Source organism: Urocitellus parryii, chromosome 6, assembly GCF_045843805.1.
Source record: "Urocitellus parryii isolate mUroPar1 chromosome 6, mUroPar1.hap1, whole genome shotgun sequence".
Taxonomy (NCBI): Eukaryota; Metazoa; Chordata; class Mammalia; order Rodentia; family Sciuridae; genus Urocitellus; species Urocitellus parryii.
Window position 1 is genome coordinate 6,337,015 of NC_135536.1, and position 18,162 is coordinate 6,355,176.

Sequence of the window (18,162 nt, forward strand, 5' to 3'; positions counted from 1 at the left end):
AGCCGGCGTCACCCACCAGGAGTGATCCAGGGACGCTGGTGGGTCGTGTGCGCTCCGCAGCCTCCAGGGTGGACGCACAGCCCCATTTTCCGGCCAAAGAAACTGAGGCTCCGAGAGCCACCGCGGCCCGCCCAGGTGCGGAGCCACTCGGGCACCGCAGGAACCCGGGCTGCTCTCCCGGGTCCGCCACCGCGAGCCCCGCCCCTCCGGCGGCCCCGCCCGAAGTAGCCGGCGCCGCGCGGGCGCCGCGGCAGGTGGAGCAGATCGGAGCCGTGCGCTGCGCTCCCGGGCGCACGATGGGCAACTGCGCGGGCCGCAGCGACTTCGAGTGGGTCTACACCGACCAGCCGCACACGCAGCGGCGCAAGGAGATGCTGGGTGAGCGCGTTGCGGGCGCCTGCGGGTGGGGACAGCCCCGGGAGCCTGCCTGGGATCCCGTGCGAGCCGGGGGCCAGCCGCACTGCCACATCCTCGCCCCGGGGAGGTGCATCCCCACCGGGCTCCGCGGGGTCTCGGCCTGCGACTCTGACTCCGTCCTGGGAACTCGATTCTCGGTTGGAGCGCGGCTCAGCCTCGGGCGGGCAGCGTGGGGACGGCCAGCGGCGCAGTCTGCCTTGGTCTTTCGCCGGCAACCGGTGGCCACCCGCTGGGTGCGGTTGCCTAGGGTCCTGCGGCTGGCGAGAAGGCCCGCCGTGGACATCGGAGGGCGGGCAAGGAAGCAGCTGCGCAGCGAGAGATTCGGTCTCTTTGGTGGGCGCGGTGGGGGACCCCAAAGATTTTACCAAAGTATCCCGTCTGTTCCATCAGGTAGCTTAATACCTGGTGGCCGCCCAGGGTTCTGTGAGGTCTTTTTTTGGAGGGGGGGATTGAACCCAGGGTCGCTCCACCACTCAGCCACATCTCCAGCCCTTTTAAATATTTTATTTAGAGAAGGGGTCTCACTGAATTGCTTAAGGCTCCGATAAATTGCTGAGTCTGGTTTTGAACTTGCAATCCTCCTGCCTCAGCCTCTTAAGCTGCTGGGATTACAGGCGTGCGCCACGGGGGGCCCAGCCTGTGGGGTCATTTTACTTGTGTGGACACCATTGTGTGGCTCATTCATGCCCATAACACCTTTGAACCGCAAGCAAGTGACCCTGCCACCCAGGTGCTCCCGAGCTGGGCTCCTTCTCACTGATCGATCCCCACACCTTTGCCGACACTTGGCTCACCTTTTAATTTTCTGATATTTCACCAGATGGTGGTACAAGATTGTTTCTTCGTGGACAGTTTGTATGTATTTGATGATTGTTTTCAGATTTGAATTGGCCATTTTAACCTGGGGCTTGTCTTTGGCGTGTGGGTAGAGCCCTTTCTCCTGGCGCCCTGGAACCCTGGGTCTGAGATGTGGCAGGTGTGCCCTCCTGCTCATCGTCTTGGTTAGCACAGAGCTTCTGCTTAGTGTAAATTCAGTTAGGTCGATTGGCCGTTTTCTTGCCAGTCCTCACTTTGGTGCCTTCCTGACCCACTTCAAGACCGCAGATGTTCATCCTACCACTTCAATCTTCAGACACAGGACGCACGCGCTGGCAGCCCTGCCGCTGGGTTCTCAGGGCTGGGAACTTCTGTGAGACCATCAGGCGACTCCCCTGAAGCTCCAACTTCCTGGGCGGCTGGGAGGGCTCCCCACCTACCGCCGAGGGCTGGCATCTTGGTTCCATGCCTTCCCCTGCTGCCCTCAGCTTCCTCTCACAGGGCTGATTGGGCCCCTGGCCCAGAGGGAGAAGCCGGGAGGCTCTGGACAGCCAGAGTCCTGGCCATGGGTGCTCAGGGTTATCAGGGAGGAGCCAGGGCCTGAAGCGCCCACCCCCTTGGTTGTAACCTCACTCTCCCAGGCTGCCAAGTGGGCACAGTCTTCCCGCCTGGCGGAGTGGGTGTGAGGATGAAATGGGATCCCAGAGAGCAAGGTGCCCAGTGATGTGTCTGAGACCGTAGGACGTGCAGAAGGGTCTCCTTCAAAAGAGATAAACCATGGGCCCTAGAAGGAGTCCAGGCTTTCTACAGAGGATGGCCAAAGAGTTCTGGGAGGCTTGGGAGGGTTCACAAGGCAGGCCCAGGCTGTGCTGTCCCTCCAGGAAGATTTGCTCATGTCTCCTTTCAGGAGTCATGGTGCCCGCCCTCTTGCCAGTCCAGTTCTGAGCTAGTGAACTTGGAATGAGCTGTCTCTCTCCCTCCCAGGCTTCTGCCCCAGCCTTTCCCGGCTTGAGTGTCCTGTCCCTGCTCTGCCTGGCTCTCTTGCTGGGCCTTGTTCTGCTTGGTTCAGTCCTGCCTCCCTCAGGAAGCACCTGGCCAGCCTCCTAGGCCCTGTCCCAGGCTGGCAAGGGCTGACCTCAGGTTTCCCTTTCACGGCGGCCGCCCATAAGCTCTGGTCTCTGGGGAGCTGGGGAGAAGTCCAGAGTTGGCTGTGAAGGTGACCTCCTGGCAAGGATCCCAGGACCCATTCACCAGCCACGGGTGAGTCAGTGGACAGAGGAGGAAGCTGAGACTTGGGCAGGGTCAGGGGTACCTTCCTCCTGGAGCTGTGCAGGTGCTGTGAGGTAATCCCAGATGTGCTTGGCTGGGGACTTCTGTGGCAATGGAGTTACTGACATCATGCACACAGGCCTTCGGGTTTCCTGGTCCTGTACCATGCCTGCTCCTGCCCTGGGAGGAACCCTGTGTGTAACTGCAGCATCTCTTTTGAGAAGAGGCTGCAGAGTGGGGATTAGGGAGGATGGTGACCTGTGCAGGCCACACAGCCCGGAGACCACAGAAGCTGGGTGGTTGCTCGGGCCGAGTCTTGTCCTGTCCATCTGGCTGATGCAGGCTGTGCCAAGCTCTTAGAGGTCAATAGATATTCAATTAAGATCCTAATCTCAGAGTCAGGTCCTAGGAAATCATAAAGAGTGTGCTCCAGGTGCTCTGTGAATGGGGCCAAAGTCCATGCCCAGCTCCTGCCTGGGATGGGGACATCTTCCCTAGGGCACAGCATCCTAGAAAATAGGCCTCCGTGGAAACCCAAGAATCCCATCTCCCAGGCCCCAGGCAGAACAGAGTCAGCAAGACTGGTCTCATTAGAGACCAAGCCAGGCGTGGCTGGTGGAACAAAAAGGAGGCTTTTTTATTTTCCCCTAAACAAATAGCTTTGTAATTTTTTTAAAAAAAGGTTGTCAAAGCAGACTGCACACAGTTAAAAAATATTCAAATAATCCAAGACAAACAGAAGAGGGAAACCAGGAAGTAGAACTCTTGGCAATTGTTGGATTCTTGTGGGAAAGGTCTGGCTGGCTTCTCTCAGCCACAGGTGGGAAGTCGGGAGCAGAGCTGGCCAAGCCATGAGGGGAGCCCTGGGCTCTGGTTGCCCAGCCACAGAGAGGCTGGCCTCCCGGGGTGGGGTGCGGGCTGCTGAGTCTCACCCCCCTCTGCCTGGAGGCTCCGAGATGGCAGAAGGAAGGGAGGAGTCGCCCTGTGAGGGGCTCTGAGGCTCAGCTTCAGTGACAGGGCCTCCTCTGGTAGTGGCTCCCAGCAGCACACGAGAGCAGAGAAGCCCCTGTCCTGGAAGGGGGGCCGTGGGCCTGCCTGGGCTGGGAGGCCCCAGGACACAGACCCCCAGCAGCCAAGTGGAAGGTCCCCAAGGGCTACTGTGGGCCCTGTGTGGCCGGTGATGCCCCTCCCTGTGAAAGCCTCTGGCCTACTCAGCGCCCCAGTCTCTGGCCCCTGCCCTTCTGCCGCTCAGGGGGAGTCCCCACCCTCTTTCCAATCCCAGCTTCTGTGCCACTGCTCTCTGCTGAGGTTCTTGGTCATCGGTTGCAGAGCTGGGATGGAAGCTAGGGCCTCTCTGGCTTCCCGAGAGTTCTGCTCCTGAGCCATCCCGGCCCCCGCCCCTGTAGAATTCCTGTTCGTTATTCTTCCTCTAGGGAATTCCTGTGCCAACTTAGGTCTCAACCTGAATGTTCTTTGCAAAGAAACACACTCTAACAACACACACACACACACACACACACGCACACACACATGCACAAACACGTGCGCGCGCGCATGCACACACACACACACCTGCCACCCCTCCCTTTAAGCTTCTTCTCCCTGCTCCTCCCCCAGCATGCCTGGCCCTTTCCCTTTGTCCCAGTTCTCCGCTAGGCCATGGGGCAGTTGCCTTGGGGACCTTACTTCCTCACTCAATTCTGAGGCTTCCTCCAAGGTGCCTGGCACACAGGGCTCCTCAGGGCTTGAGGGACACCATGAGATAAGAGGCCACTTCACACAGCCTTTGCTGTCTCCAGCCCCATGCCACCCGAATCGCTGCCTGGGTTTCCCTCCCACCGGTGGTGGCGGGTTGGTGTCTGCTGAAGGATCCTGTCCTTGTTCTAGGTGAGGGAGGGCTGCAGAAGTTCTCTTTCATCAGGGCATCGATCCCATGCATGAGGCTCCACCCTGTGACCTCATTGCCTCCCCAGCCCCACCTCCAAGTCCCCTCACACCTCGGTGAGAGTTCCCACGTGAATTTGTGTGTCTGTGGCCACGACCATTCCCACCAGGGCTTGTCTGCCCTTTGCCTTTTAACGTGGGGTGGTTTTCTTCTCCTTTGTCTTGATCTTCTTTGTCTCATGCACACTTGGAATGTTTGTGTATCTCAGGAGCCCGGAAAGGGAAGTCACTTGCCTGAGGTTGTCCCACGGTTAGGCACGGGGTCAGGACTCTCACCTGGCACCTGCAGCAGGGCCTGGCTGCTGTGGCCGGGCCAGCCTGAGCCTCTGTGTGACAGGAGGCCACGGCCCTCCTCTGGCTGCTGTGCCTGCCTCCCTGCAGCTGCCGGCCATGGGCCTCTTTGTCTCCTTCCTTCTGGCCTCTGTCCCTGCATGTGCTCCGTTTCCGCCTGGCTTATCTTGGCCCCATGTTCCTTCTTTAATTTTTAACAGCTTTATTGAGGGATAATGAACATGCCTCACAATCCACTCATTTAAAGGCACGGTCGGTGGTTTTGAGAAAGTTACGTAACCTACTGTGACGTTCTCCACCATCAGGACCTTCTGTGACCTCAGGCCAATCCCACCCCTGCTGCCCGAATTCTCCAGGGGGAGGCTTCAGCTGCAGCACCCAGCACACCGCGTGTCCCTGTGTCAGCGCTCCTGGCTGGGACACACTAGGTGCCCCTCACGAGCTGAGCCCTCATCTCCTTGTCACATCCCTCCCATGTCCGTCAACAGCCGGATGCTCAGACCTTTGTCACATATTTGTCACTGGGATGAAAAGCAGGTTTAGCGAGTGGCCCGTGAGGAGGCAGGGTAAGGTGCTCCTGAAGGTACTTTGGACCACTTTCCTCATTTTCTCTGTGACTCTGGGTCCCCAGAGAGCCTCCTGCACTGACCGGACAGGGCTGGGCTTGTCTTTTGGCTCAAAGGCAGGCGGGAGAGGTTGACACTGTGGGAGGACAGTCTCAGAGCATTAGGCCAGACCCAGGGAAGTTGTTTAGGAAGGAGGGAATTAAGAGGCACCTTTGTGAGAAGAGGCTGCTCAGAGGTCAAGTTACTCTACTGCAGGAGGGAGAGGGCCAGGCAGGGCCAGGAGGCTGTCTCAGCATCTCCTGCTGTGGCCACCAGGTGGCGCAGTCAACACCGAGCAGCTTGGTGGTGCCAGCTGCTGGTGGGGAAGCAGCATGATGACAGGCAGAGACAAGGACACTGTAGCCAGTGAGTGACTGTCTGTGATGATATCTGGCTTCCTTGGGAAAGTGGCAGGAGAATCCAGTCCCAGATGGTGCCCGTGCCAGGGCCTGGGGACGTGGAGGGGTCGAGGAGTGGAAGTGATGAGAAACCCTGGGAGCCCTGCTGGACACGAGCGAGAAGTCAGCAGGGAGAGGGTGGAATGGCCTGTGGCTGCATAGGAGTCTAGTGCAGGGCCTGGGGCCCCCTCTCTGCCACCAGTGCAGCGCAAAGCAGGGCACTTTCCTTGCCCAGCGGCTGACCCAGCCATATCCCCACCGGGATGGCAAAGCAGAATTGTTAGGAGACTTTCTGGACAAGACCAAGGTTCCATCAGAGCTAGAGGGCGATGGACGGTCCTGTGGGGTGTGCTCTTGGCATCAGGCCGTCCTCCCTCCGAGCCAGCAGGCCCACTGGATGCTCTGCTGCTGTCCCATGAGGGGTCTGCTGACATGAGCAAGTAGGTGGCTGTGAGGGAGCCCGGCTCCCAGCACCCCAGCATCGGCTCTGTCCTACCTCGTCTCACCCCAGGGTCCATGTGCCCTCGTGGACCTGCTCCCCCATGCGTCACAGCCCTGGAGAGGGAGAGTGATGAGGCAGGCCCAGAGAGGGCTGAGGCTTGCGGGTCACACAGCAGTCCCTGGGTGCCCGCTTGGGACCTGAGGCAGAGCAGCACACTCCCACCCCTCTGGAAGGGCCCGTGGAAATCGGGCAGGTTGCTGCCCCTTCTGGTGGGGCCTCTGTGCCATCTCTACGATGGGGGCGGGTGGTCATGTCCTGGGCAGGGTGGTGAAGCCTGAATGGGACGTCAGACACCAGGGATGTGCTGACGGAGTCCCAGCCGGCGCGGGCCTGGCTCGGCACCATACAGGCCTGGAGTGCCGGTCCTGAGCTCAGGTCCTGGCTCCGCAAGCCTTACTGTGCCCTCTCGGGCCCTTCCTTGAGCCTCCCTGGACTTCAGAGCCCTCCCCTCTCTGTCTTGCTTAGACAGGGAGACTTCTAGAAATTGCTGTAGTCATGATCAGCTGCTGTTGGGCCCCTCAGTGGGGAAGCACTTGTGTGGGTCTCTTTGTCTTTGGTTCCAGGTGGCCGTCCACCCTGGGCTGTAGGCTGTCCAGTGCCTCGGGGCACTTATTAGCTCCATCTAGGCTGGGGAGGAGGCCTGCGTGGGCAGGGTCCCCCCTGAGGTCCGGGGAGCACCAGCACAGAGGGCATGGCCCACTGGCCCGCAATTCCTGAGGGGCTGTGGCCAGTGTGTCCCTCCCCTCCTCGGGCGACCCACCTCACTGTGGCTGGGATGAGATGGAGCCTGAGGCCCGGGGTCCCTCCCAGGCCCCCCACTCTCCTTGGGTCCCCTCTCTGGAATACCCAGAAGAGGCATCTCCTGTCAAGCCAGCATCCTACCCACCTCCACGACACCAGCCAGGTGTGTCCTGGTGCCTGTGGCCATCCCTCCCTGTCCCCTGCCCACTCCCCCATGTCCAACCCTCACGGCCTCAGTTCCCTACCTCTGGCCTCAGGATCCTTCCCAGTCTGGTGGGCGCCTGTCCTAGCTTCTTGTCCTCTCTGACCCCTGAGACTGGACATCTCCATGGATTCATTTACTATCAAATCCTGCCAGCCCCCAAACCGACCTCAACATGGCCTCCTCTGCACTCCCAGCCTGCACGTTCCCCAGGGTGGGGTGACCCTCAGGCCTCCCCTCCCCCAGGGCCCAGAACCTCTAGAATTGGCAGCGGTGGCCGTTGGCAGGTTTCTGTGAGCCAGGGCAGAATTTCTCAGGGCCTTGAGGAATTGGGGAATTGGGGAAGGCCCAGGGTTTTACCTTGCTCCTCAGGTGGGCCCTTCCTGGGGTCCCCTTGGAGGCTCGGTGAGGTCTTTCTACCTGGTGAGACCCCTGCTTTTGCCACCTCCAGAACCTGGTGGCTTGGCAGCTTCTGGGGACTGTCCTCTGAGGCCTCCTGGTTCTGGAAGCCCTAGGAGATGCACAGTGGGTGGTCCTGGCCCGCTGCAGGCCTTCCTGAGAGCTCCTTGGAGTTTCTGGGCCCGCCAGTACTCCCCCAGCACTGGGTCCAGAAAGGGCCCCCAGGCGTTTGAGGTCCCTGGGGCTCATGGTGTCTCTGCCCTCCTCAGGGCTCACACCCTCATGATGGCCAGTGTCCAGACCCTCAGTCTTTAGTTGCCTCCAGCAGGATGGTCAGTCCTGTGGCACTATGGCACCCTGTGGCACCCTGTGGCACCTGTGGCCTGGAGGCTGGGGTCTGCTCTTGCTGGGGCAGGCCTGGGGAGAGGGGCAAACACTGCTCCAAGACCCCGCTCAGGAACTGGGCATGGGAGGCTCCCCAGGCCCTGTGGGGTCTGGTCTGAGTGAGGGCTCCTCTGGATGTGCCTGTGCCTGGCCAGGCTGGGAGCTGCCCAGCGTCCATTGAGAGGAGGTTTCAGGGGTGTGCTCCTCCCAGTCCTGGCACTGCGGTCCTACAGACCCTGGGGGTGTAAGGGGCAGCCTCAGGGCGGCCAGGCAGGCCCGGGTTCTGCTGTCGTCTTCAGTTGCTCTGGGTCCCTGAGGAGAGAGGGCTTGGGTCCTTTGGAACCGCTGGGAAGAGGAGGATGGGGCACCAGGCTCCCTGAAGCTGGCCTGGTTGGGGGACCCCAAGTGTGTTCTCACTTGCTTCCAACCCATCTCACAGGAGAGCATGTGATCTCTGTTCAGCAGACAGGTAAACTGGGACCCACTGGCCCAGGTCCTGGCTTCTGGGCTCGGTTGTTGCTCTTGCCTCTGAGGAGCAGAGTATTGTTGGTCTGGCCTGGATCCAAGAACCAGGTGACCCAGGCCCTGCGGCCCCACAGCTCACCTGCCTGTGGCTCACCTGGTGCAGGTGTGGCAGGCCCCACCCTCTTGCTCTAAGACTTGGCGTCCTTCCAAGGGGAAGTAGGGGCCACCTGCTCTGTGGAAGCCGAGGGCCTTGAGCTGGTGGATCTCCTGCAGGGTCTGGGCAGGTGGGGGACCTGCTGCTATTCTGAGGCCCCTGTAGAGCGAGGCTGGTGCCCGGAGGACCCTGGTGAGAGGCAGGCAGGTGGAGCCCAGCCTGACTCCTGGGGTGCACAGGCTCAGGGCTCTGCGATGCCTCCCAGGTCCTGGGCAGGGCAGGCTCTTCCCGAAGAGAGGATGGTACATCCTTCTTCCCTGCCTGTCACAAACACCCCCTCTTGCCTGGCTGTGGCTGGTGGACCCCCAGTCCCTTGGTTGCCTGTAGAAGCACCCCTTTTCCCAACCACACTGCAGCACAGCCCAGCCCGAAGTGTCGCTGCTGACCCTGGCCCTGTTGGGTCAGAAGAAGGTGGGATGAGGCTGCCCCTGCCCCTGCCCCTGCCCCACCTGCCGCCCTGTGGAGCAGCAGGCCCTGTCCCCACCTCCAAGTGGAAGGCTAGTGTGTGGCTCCTGTCCCCTAGGCCCGTGTCCTTCCAGCTTTCACATCTGAGCTCTGCCCTTTCAGGACGGGTGGGTCAAAGCTGGGAGGTGCCCTGGAGGCCTGTCCATGGCCGGGCGGTGGGCAGCGAGGCTCCGGCAGGGATGGCCAAGCCCTCCCACTCCATCCCAGGGCTGCGCGGGGCCTGGGCTGCCACGGGTGCACATCAGTTTCCTGCAGCTGCGAGAACAAGGTCCCATGATTGGGGCTTAAAACCCGTCAGTGGCCATGCAGCAAGTCTCACGGGTCCTTGCTGGGCGGGAACCGATGTCAGCAGGGCTTCATCCCTTTGGGAGGCTGGGGAATCCATTTCCTGTCTCCCAGCTTCTGGAGTTGCCCACGTTCCTCTGCACATCCCTTCCTTCCTTGGTGTCCCAAAGCAGCTGTGGCAGGACCAGTCTGTCCTGTGTCACAGCACAGAGACCTCCGCCCCCACCTCCCTCCTGTGACGGCCATGGCCCCAGCTTGACCCAGGAGTCCCCATTTCGGGTTCCCTGATGAGAAGCCCGTGTGCCCACCCGCCCTTGCTGTGTAACCGAATGCAGTCACAGATGTCAGGCTTAGGATGTGGCATCTTTGGGGTCTGCTATTCTCCCCCTCCCTGCAGAGGACAGAGGCCTTGGCCTTGCCCTGCGGGCTTCCTTGGGGGCTTCTGGGGCAGCACAGAGCTGGGCAGCTCTCCCCTCATCCCACACACCAACTGCCAGGGTGACGCCAAGGGCCGAGTGGGTACACGGTCACCCCTGGGAGTCCATGACCATGACCATGTCCCCAACACCTTCCTGTCCCAGAAACACGCTGTGTGAGCCTGTCAACTGCCCAGAGCTTTGTCCCCATGTCCACCCTGTGAGTTGGCAAGGCTCTAGGGACAGTGTTTTGGGATCCTCCCAGGGAGCTCAGACAAAGGTCACGTGTGGGAAGCTGAGACTTTTGATTTTTTTTTGAGAGAGAGAGAGAGAGAGAGAGAGAGAGAGAGAGAGAGAGAGAATTTTTTAATACACAGCATCTTTATTTTATTTTATGTGGTGCTGAGGATTGAACCCAGCGCCCTGCGCATGCCAGGCGAGCGCGCTACCGCTTGAGCCACTTCCCCAGCCCCAAGGAAGCTGGGACTTTTAAAAACTTTTTGTTACCATGGTAAAATATATGACCCACACGAGGTGCCACTTCAACTATGTTTAAGTGTGAGGCTTGGTGGCCTTAGTGACATCCACAGTGTTGTGCAGCCATCACTATTGTTTCTGAAACATTGTTGTCACCCCAAACAGAAACCCAGCCCCAGCGGGCACCCCGGGTGACGTCTGCTGCACTGTCCCACCCTCGCTGCGTCCCTTGGGTATTTCCTCCTAGTGACGTCAGACAACATTCTTCTAGTGTCTGGTCCCCGAGGTCCACCCATGCTGGGGCCGGTGACTGCTATGACATTCCTTCCCTTAAAAAAAAAAAAAAAAGAAAAAAATGGCAAGCGCCGTTCTGTGTACGACCAACACATTTTCTGCGTGGTCTTCCCCGGCTGGACACGCAGGTTCCTGTGAGCAGGCGATGGCACCTGGTTGGACCCTCATCTCCAGTTCCGGGCACATGCTTAAGGGGCGGGGGTGGGACCAGGTGGTCATGGCCCGTCTGCCATCTCAGGGACCGGCCAGGCCCCTCTCCTCACCATGCCCAGCCGCAGGGCTGCCAGGGGCTGCGGCTCCTCGCGTCTTCACTTGCTTCCCTTCTTTGGCTCTAGCCACCCTTGGTGGCCGGAGGTGGTCACTCACCGAGAAGCTGCACTTCCCGTGACTGCGGTGCTCACAGGCCCCCTTCCCTCCCGTGTGGAGAAGAAATGTCTGCTCCTAGCCCTCGTCCACCTTAGAGCGGTTGTTAGTTTTGTCGTCGAGTCGCAGTCCTGTCTTTTATGTTCTGAATTTTAAACCCTCAGGTGGAGCTGGGGTTCGCGCCTGGGCTAGCCTGCACCTGAACCGGGAGGAGCGGGAACACACGCACCTCCCAGAAGGTCAAGGCCAGCAGCCTTCTGGGCCCAGCAGCTCGGGCAGGGGTTCCCTGCCCGGGTCATCCCTGGCTGGGCCAACGTGACCGCGCCGTGACTCCCTGACTTGCTGGAGAGGCGTGAATGGCTAGCAACCGGAGTCAGAGTGCCCCGGTGCATCTTCTTGGGGTCTGGAGGCCAGGGTCAGGCCCTCAGGTACAGGCAGAGTCCTGGCATCGTCCTGAGCCAGGTCTCCTCACGTGTAACCGGGCTGAGGGAAGGAGGGCCTTGGCTATGGGGCCCTGAGGGGGCCCTGCTCGGGGTCACATCCTCCCCATTCTGGGTGCCAAAGGGGAGTGACACTCTGGGATACAGAAGGAGCTGAGGCAGGAGCCCTCCTTGGCCTGGGGGGTTCCACTTCTGGGTCCCCAGCCCCTGGGGCGGCCCTGGGAGACCCTCTCCACAGGCCTGAGGAGGGTGAGCCCAGGCTGCTGGCTGCTCATTGGGTTGGGGGTCGATGTGGGAGACTCTGGGGACCCTGAGGACCAGTACTAACTGACCCGAGGCCCTGCTGCGCTTGGCTTCCCCATCTGCATGACAGGACGGGCTCCATCTCTGAGGGCCTGTCTGCTCCTGCCCAGGGGACAGGGGACAGAGCAGGCCTGGATGCCTGTCCCCCTGAGCACATGATGAACCCCAGCCCTGCACCCAGCTCCTGCAGTCTGCCTTGAACCTTGGCTCCTCCAGCTGAGCAGCCGCAGAGGTCTCCAGAAGGCAGAGCTGTCCTGCCCCGGGGACCGGGTGCCCACCCTCCCGGTCCTGCAGGGCTGCTGCTCCTGGCCTGGGTGGCCTCCTCCCACTCACATTGTTTCTTTTCTGTAAAACAAAATACAGAAAAGTAAAAAAGATCTCTAATAAGCACCTAAGGCCCCAAACACATGCCTTCAACCCTTTATCATATTTCCTGCAGTTCTTGTTTGTTTTAAGATCTCGGGGCTGTTATCGGGTGGATCTGCCCGCCCAGGGAAGGGGCTAGCTGCTCTGCTCCCGGCTCCAGAAATATTTGGAGTCAAATTGATAGAAAAATAGGTTTTAATCAAAGCCAGCTTTGAAGAAGATGGAAGAAACTTGATGGTTTCAAAAGCTCCGTCTCTGAAACTCCTAAGGGCAGCAGGACTTTCAAAGCCTCGGAGGCAGCGGCAGGCAGGAAGCGGACATGCGCAGATTTGGCCGGCTAGGTCGGGCGGGCCATCTGCCGTCTTCCTTCTCAGCTCGGCCCCTGTCAGGGTTTGGGGGCAGGGGTCACAGCGGAAGTTCCTCTTAATTCAGAGGGTGTTCAAATCCGGTCTGTTTCAAGGCCAAGCAAGAGTCCTGCAGTTCCCCTCCCGTGGCCACCCCCAGGGGCCTGATGAGTTTGGGGATGACCAGTCCATGTTGTCCTTCTGCTGTGCTGTGTCTTGGCCCCGCAGCCACAGCACCGAGGTGCGTGTTTAGCAGGGGCTCTCGGGGCAGGTGGCTCCTGGCTCTGCCGTGGCTCTGATTTCTGGCATTTCTGGGACCCGTGGTGACCCCTGCCCTGTATTTAGGCTGGTGGCAAATTCCCCCACTCTGGGAAGTCTCCCCAGGCCCCCAGGGGAGGGGTGGCAGGTCCCCTGCTTCTGCGTCCCCTCAGGCTGGGTACTCCTGGGTGCGAGGGTGGCACGTCCCTCCTAGGCATCCTTGAGGGCGTGGGCTGCTGGAGGGTGGAAGGAGAGAGGGAGGGGCATGGCCGGATGGAAGGTGCTGGAAGAGCACAGGGAGGGTGGAGCCGGCCGAGCTCTCTCACCGAGCCGCCTGCTCCCTCTCACTGCAGCCAAGTACCCGGCCATCAAGGACCTGATGCGGCCAGACCCACATATCAAGTGGACGGTGACAGGGCTGGTGCTGTCGCAGCTGCTGGCCTGCTGGCTGGTGCAGGGGCTGGCCTGGCGCTGGCTCTTCTTCTGGGCCTACGCCTTTGGCGGCTGCGTGAACCACTCCCTGACGCTGGCCATCCACGACATCTCCCACAACACTGCCTTCGGCACCGGCCGCCCTGCCCACAACCGCTGGTTCGCCATCTTCGCCAACCTGCCCGTGGGCGTGCCCTACGCGGCCTCCTTCAAGAAGTACCACGTGGACCACCACCGCTACCTGGGTGGCGATGGGCTGGACGTGGACATCCCCACGCACCTGGAGGGCTGGTTCTTCTGCACGCCGGCCCGCAAGCTGCTGTGGCTGGTGCTGCAGCCCTTCTTCTACTCGCTGCGGCCGCTCTGTGTCAACCCCAAGGCCGTGACCCGCATGGAGGTGCTCAACACCCTGGTGCAGCTGGTGGTCGACGCCGCCATCTTTGCCCTTTGGGGCATCAAGCCTGTGGCCTACCTTCTGGCCAGCTCCCTGCTGGGCCTGGGCCTGCACCCCATCTCTGGCCACTTCGTGGCCGAGCACTACATGTTCCTCAAGGGCCACGAGACCTACTCCTACTACGGGCCCCTCAACTGGATCACCTTCAACGTGGGCTACCACATGGAGCACCACGACTTCCCCAGCATCCCAGGCTGCAACCTGCCCCTGGTACGTGCTGGGCCCAGGCGGGGCTGGGGGGCAAGGGCCAGACAGACATGTGAGGAGGGGGCCCCGAGAGGCCCTGGGCCAAATCCAGGTGCTTTATCCTTTCTATGCTGCTCAGGTGATGGTCACTCTCATTTGTGGTCTCCAGGGCAATGGAAAGGTCACAAGACACATGCAAGTGCCAGGCTGGAGAGTAAGGGGGCAAATCCAGGGAGGGTGGAGTCTCAGGAGTGTTACAGTTAGGGGCTTGGTTCAATGAGAGGGGGCTTGCACCCTATTGTGACATTCATGCACTGTGTCTCTGGGCAAGTCACTCACCCTCTCTGTGCTTCATCTTTCTCTTCTGCACGAGGCAGCTGTGTTAGCGATTCTCCACGGGAGGCTCTTCCTGTCTCCTGACGCCCTCCTGGCCCAGAGCTGGCCAGTCAGGACAGGGTGGGCCTTGTGCTTTGCAACCTAAGGGGTGTGGCTCGGCTGCAGGGAGGCGAAATCTTTGGTGGCCTCTCCCTGGAGCCCTGGGCCCGGAGTTGGAGAATTTCGTGAGAAAGGAGGAAGGGCAGCAGTGGGGGAGGAGGCCCCGTGGTTCCCCAGCTCAGCCGGCTCTGGCTGGTCAGAAAGAACTGAGGTGACCCAGCGCGGGCAGCAGGTGGGGCCTGAGCGTGAGGCTGTGTGTGTACCCGGGGCCTCTGTGCGTGAGAAGGCTCGTGCGAGTGCAGCCGGGAGGCGGTGGCTGGGCTGTGCATGGACCTGACTCACTTACCACCTCCACAGCCCCTGAGCAGGTGCCTTTGTTCACTGTCCCCATTTTACAGAGGGGAAGGCACAGGCTCCCAGAGGGCAGTGCCTGCCTGGGCAGAGCCAGAATCAGGACCCAAGGGTCACAGAGCAGCCATGGAGGGGTGCCTGCTGTGGGCCAGGCAGGGCTCCTGTGCCACGTGGGCTGAGCTTGGAGGCTAGTGGGACTCCAGCACCCTGGGAGACGCTGGTGTACGGGTGCACGTGTGCTTGCGTGGGTGGCCGGGGCTGGCCCCTGACCCCTGCCCTCTCTACAGGTGCGGAAGATTGCGCCCGAGTACTACGACCACCTGCCGCAGCACCACTCGTGGGTGAAGGTGCTCTGGGATTTTGTGTTCGAGGACTCCCTGGGGCCCTATGCCAGGGTGAAGCGGGTGTGCAAGCTGGCAGAGGACCGCCTATGAGCCCTGCCAGGGAGCCTGCGACCTGACCCCGCCCACACTGCCCGGCTGGCTGCTGCTTCCCCCGTGCCCATGGGCAGTGCCCCAGACGGGTTTGGCTGCTGCCTCCTTCGTGCCCATGGGCAGTGCCCCAGACGGGTTTGGCTGCATTGATTCTGGCTTTTGTCCCCAGAGCCCTGGGAGTTGCCATCAGCAGCTATGCCTGTCAATAGTGGGCCCAGGCTGCGTCCTGGTCTGCACAGGGACTCTCAGTGGACCTTTTTGGGCCCTGGGCCCATGATCCTCACGGAGCTGACTTCTCTGGATTCTTGTGCCCTAAATTAAACCCAGTGCTTGTTTTCACAGTCTGTGCATTGTGCTTCCGAGGGGGTGGTCCTGACCCCAGCCTGGCTCCCAGAAGACCCCAGACCCAGGCAGGCGGTGCCTGTGCCTCAGTGGCGCCCCCTCCTGGCCAGCTCCAACTTGCAACCCCTTTACTGAGCTGGTTGGGTGGTGGCCTCAGGCAGTGTTCCTGATGGCCATGCCACTGTGGATAGTGACCTCCAGGTGCATGGACGGCAGAAGGCCCTGCACATGTTGAAATCACAGCAGCAGACTGGGGACCCGTGGCTCCTCCCACCCTGGCTGAGCTCTCAGCCTGGCCCCCTGGACCTGTCCAACTTCTGCTCCATCTCAGGCCCTTAGCGCTGTGGAAGCTTCCCAAGTCCACAGAGGTTCAGGCCCATCAGCTGAGACAGCTCTGCAGAGCAGGCCCTGGCCAGAAGGACAGATGGGTGGCTGGACAGACACGCACACATAGTGAACCACCGCCCGAGGGCAGCAAGCTGGGCACTGTCCTTGGTGTCTGTGTGAAGTGGGGACATGTACCTCTGTCCTTTCTGTGGAGCAACCAATGGCACAGCTGCGACTAGGGAGGTAGCCCTCTGGTCAGCTCCCTGGCCCTGGGGCTGGGCTAGTGTGACATGGTGTCTACAGCAGGCAGGCAGCAGCGGGTGCTGGGTGAGGCCCTCCCTCCACAGAGACCGGTGTGGGCTCGGCCATGGAGCACCCCCTAAGCGCTGGGGGGAGGCTGTGGGGCCGGCTGAGCCAGGGACCACCCGACAGGCGGCAGGGCTGCTGTTGACCTGGGATGGAGGCGGAAGCAGGGCTTGCTGTAGTCCTTGCCCTCTGCCTGGGAGCGGCCTCATTGGTGCCGTCTGACTGCTGAGATAGTGCGGGACAAGGCCTGGGCCAAAGGCTCTTTCTGAGACAGGAGGACTTTGAGCCTGGGCAGGCAGCCCCTCCCTGTGCACACAAGCCTGCCCCAGGGCCAAGGGGGCCCTGGGGGGAGTCCAGCCCCCACCCCACCCACAGCAGTCCTTTGACCTCTGCCCCCTCCACCAGCACCTGTCCCCCAGGCAGTGCCTATCAGCAGCCTGGCCCGACCTGAGCCTGGGGGTGCCTCTGGAGACGGCCCTGAGTACGCAGTGTCAAGGGGGCGCAGGGAGAGGGTGGGAGCCCCCGCCTCCCAGACTGGAGAACAACCACGTGCCTGACTTTTAGGGCTCGGGAATCCCCAGGGAGGTACAGTACCTCAAGGACCAGGCCTCTCGTCATCAGCCAGGCTGGGCCCCGAGAGTAGCTGGGCCTGAGGTGGGATCTGGGGTGGGGCGGGGAGTCACATGGGGTGGCCTGAGGGACGATGGCCAGGACATCAAGGCCTATCACTGTCTGGGCTCCTGGCCTCATGGATGGTGGTCCCCCAGGCCAAGGCTCAGACCCTGCCCAGGCTGGGCCCCGAGAGTAGCTGGGCCTGAGGTGGGATCTGGGGTGGGGCGGGGAGTCACATGGGGTGGCCTGAGGGACGATGGCCAGGACATCAAGGCCTATCACTGTCTGGGCTCCTGGCCTCATGGATGGTGGTCCCCCAGGCCAAGGCTCAGACCCTGCCCTGGCTGCAATGGAGAGCTAGTGCTGGGGATGCACCCCAGGTGGCCTGTGGGTTGTCCCTGCTGCCACCCCAGGCCAGGGTCCTCTGTGAGGCGCAGGGGAGCCTGTGTGGCAGGTGGGGGTGGCTTTCCCTACCGCCGCCCTCAGCCCTGGCGCCCACTAACCCCACCTGAGCAGGTACATCCTCCGGACCCTGCGCCTGTGGTGGTCCAGGCAGTGGCTGGGCTGAGGGCCTGTCAGCTGGGGGCCCGGGGCGTGTGGCTCCTTTCAGGAGGACCAGAGGCCCCAGAACATCCGGGGGTGGTGCCCAAGACGTCCCGGCCCGCCCCGCGGGTCCCGGGATGTTCTGACTGAGCCTAGCTCCCGCCGGAGGCCTGTCTCGCTGCTCTCATTGCTGCGCCCCCTGGCCCTGGGCCCTTCCCTGAAAAGGGGCGTCCCCAACCAGGGCAACCTGGAGCCGGAGACAGTGAAAGCCAAAGCCCATGGTGTGGACAGTAAGTGGTTTATTACTGTGTGGACATAACACGCGGTGCGTGGACAGACAACACCGAGGTGTGGGGCGGAGCTTGGCGGGGCGGCCGTGCTGTGCGGGATGCCGAGCCCAGCCGGCCCCTCGCTGTCAGCTCAGGGGCTCACAGCATCACCTGGAGGAAACCTGGAAACCATCTAATGAAGCAGTTGATTTGGGGGTGTCCTCTATAAACCAAAGAAATGTACACTTAAATAAGCAAATATAAAATACAAAAAAAGAGAATAGACCTGGTATTCTGTGTCAGATAGAATCTAAAAAAATCCAGGAGTTGAACTTTGTTTCCTCGTTTTGAATTTGATCACAGGCTGAGACTTAGGTGGAGCGCATCCTGGCCCCCACACTCCATGTGCGCTGGAGGCGGGCGGGGGCTCCTTGCTGTCCTCCGGGTGGTGGTCGCCTTACGTGGTGCTGATCCCACTCAGCTCCTGCCTGATGGCTGAGGGACAGGACAGAGAGGGAGGCTCAGGGGCAGCCGTGGGGAGCCTGCCACACCCCCGTGGACCTGCCCGGGCTGCTGGAAGCCCCCATGGGTTGCCAGAGGCCACACAGGGCGCGGCCTACTGGCAGCTTTGGCACAGGTCTCTGGTCTCACAGGCCACTCCTGCCACAGTCCCTGCTGCCACCACCTGCTCTGGCACAGAAGTTGCTGGCTGGGGTCTGGAGTGGCCAGGCCTCTCTGATACCTCAGCTCCAGAGAGGGGCAGGGCTCTCGGGGGCGGGGTGGGGGGACTGCCCTGTGTGCCGAGGTTCAGGC

At 61.3% G+C, this 18,162-nt stretch overlaps 2 protein-coding genes across 3 annotated transcripts in view; one reads left to right on the forward strand and one right to left on the reverse strand.

Annotated features, from left to right (window-relative positions):
* The first annotated feature begins 296 nt into the window (after window positions 1-296).
* Degs2 (delta 4-desaturase, sphingolipid 2) lies at window positions 297-15,178 on the forward strand. The gene is made up of 3 exons (XM_026415130.2): window positions 297-378; window positions 13,012-13,754; window positions 14,804-15,178. Exons 1-3 carry the CDS (start codon window positions 297-299, stop codon window positions 14,948-14,950), a joined length of 972 nt encoding a protein of 323 aa, XP_026270915.1. The 3' UTR covers window positions 14,951-15,178.
* A 2,224-nt stretch (window positions 15,179-17,402) lies between these two features.
* The window catches only part of Evl (Enah/Vasp-like), a 61,831-nt gene continuing 61,071 nt past the window's right edge, over window positions 17,403-18,162 (reverse strand). For both annotated transcript variants that reach the window (XM_026415123.2, XM_026415120.2), the window contains one exon: window positions 17,403-17,844. In XM_026415123.2, the coding sequence (XP_026270908.1) occupies window positions 17,807-17,844 (38 nt within the window). In that variant the 3' untranslated portion in view covers window positions 17,403-17,806. The remainder of the gene's footprint in view (window positions 17,845-18,162) is intronic.

What these genes read in the sequence shown, in the direction of transcription:
- Degs2 (XM_026415130.2), top strand. Translation starts at nt 297, where the DNA reads ATGGGCAACTGCGCGGGCCGCAGCGACTTCGAGTGGGTCTACACCGAC. An exon ending in GCGGCGCAAGGAGATGCTGG is followed by an intron (nt 379 to 13,011) that starts GTGAGCGCGTTG and finishes CTCTCACTGCAG; the next exon opens with CCAAGTACCCGGCCATCAAG. An exon ending in CAGGCTGCAACCTGCCCCTG is followed by an intron (nt 13,755 to 14,803) that starts GTACGTGCTGGG and finishes CCCTCTCTACAG; the next exon opens with GTGCGGAAGATTGCGCCCGA.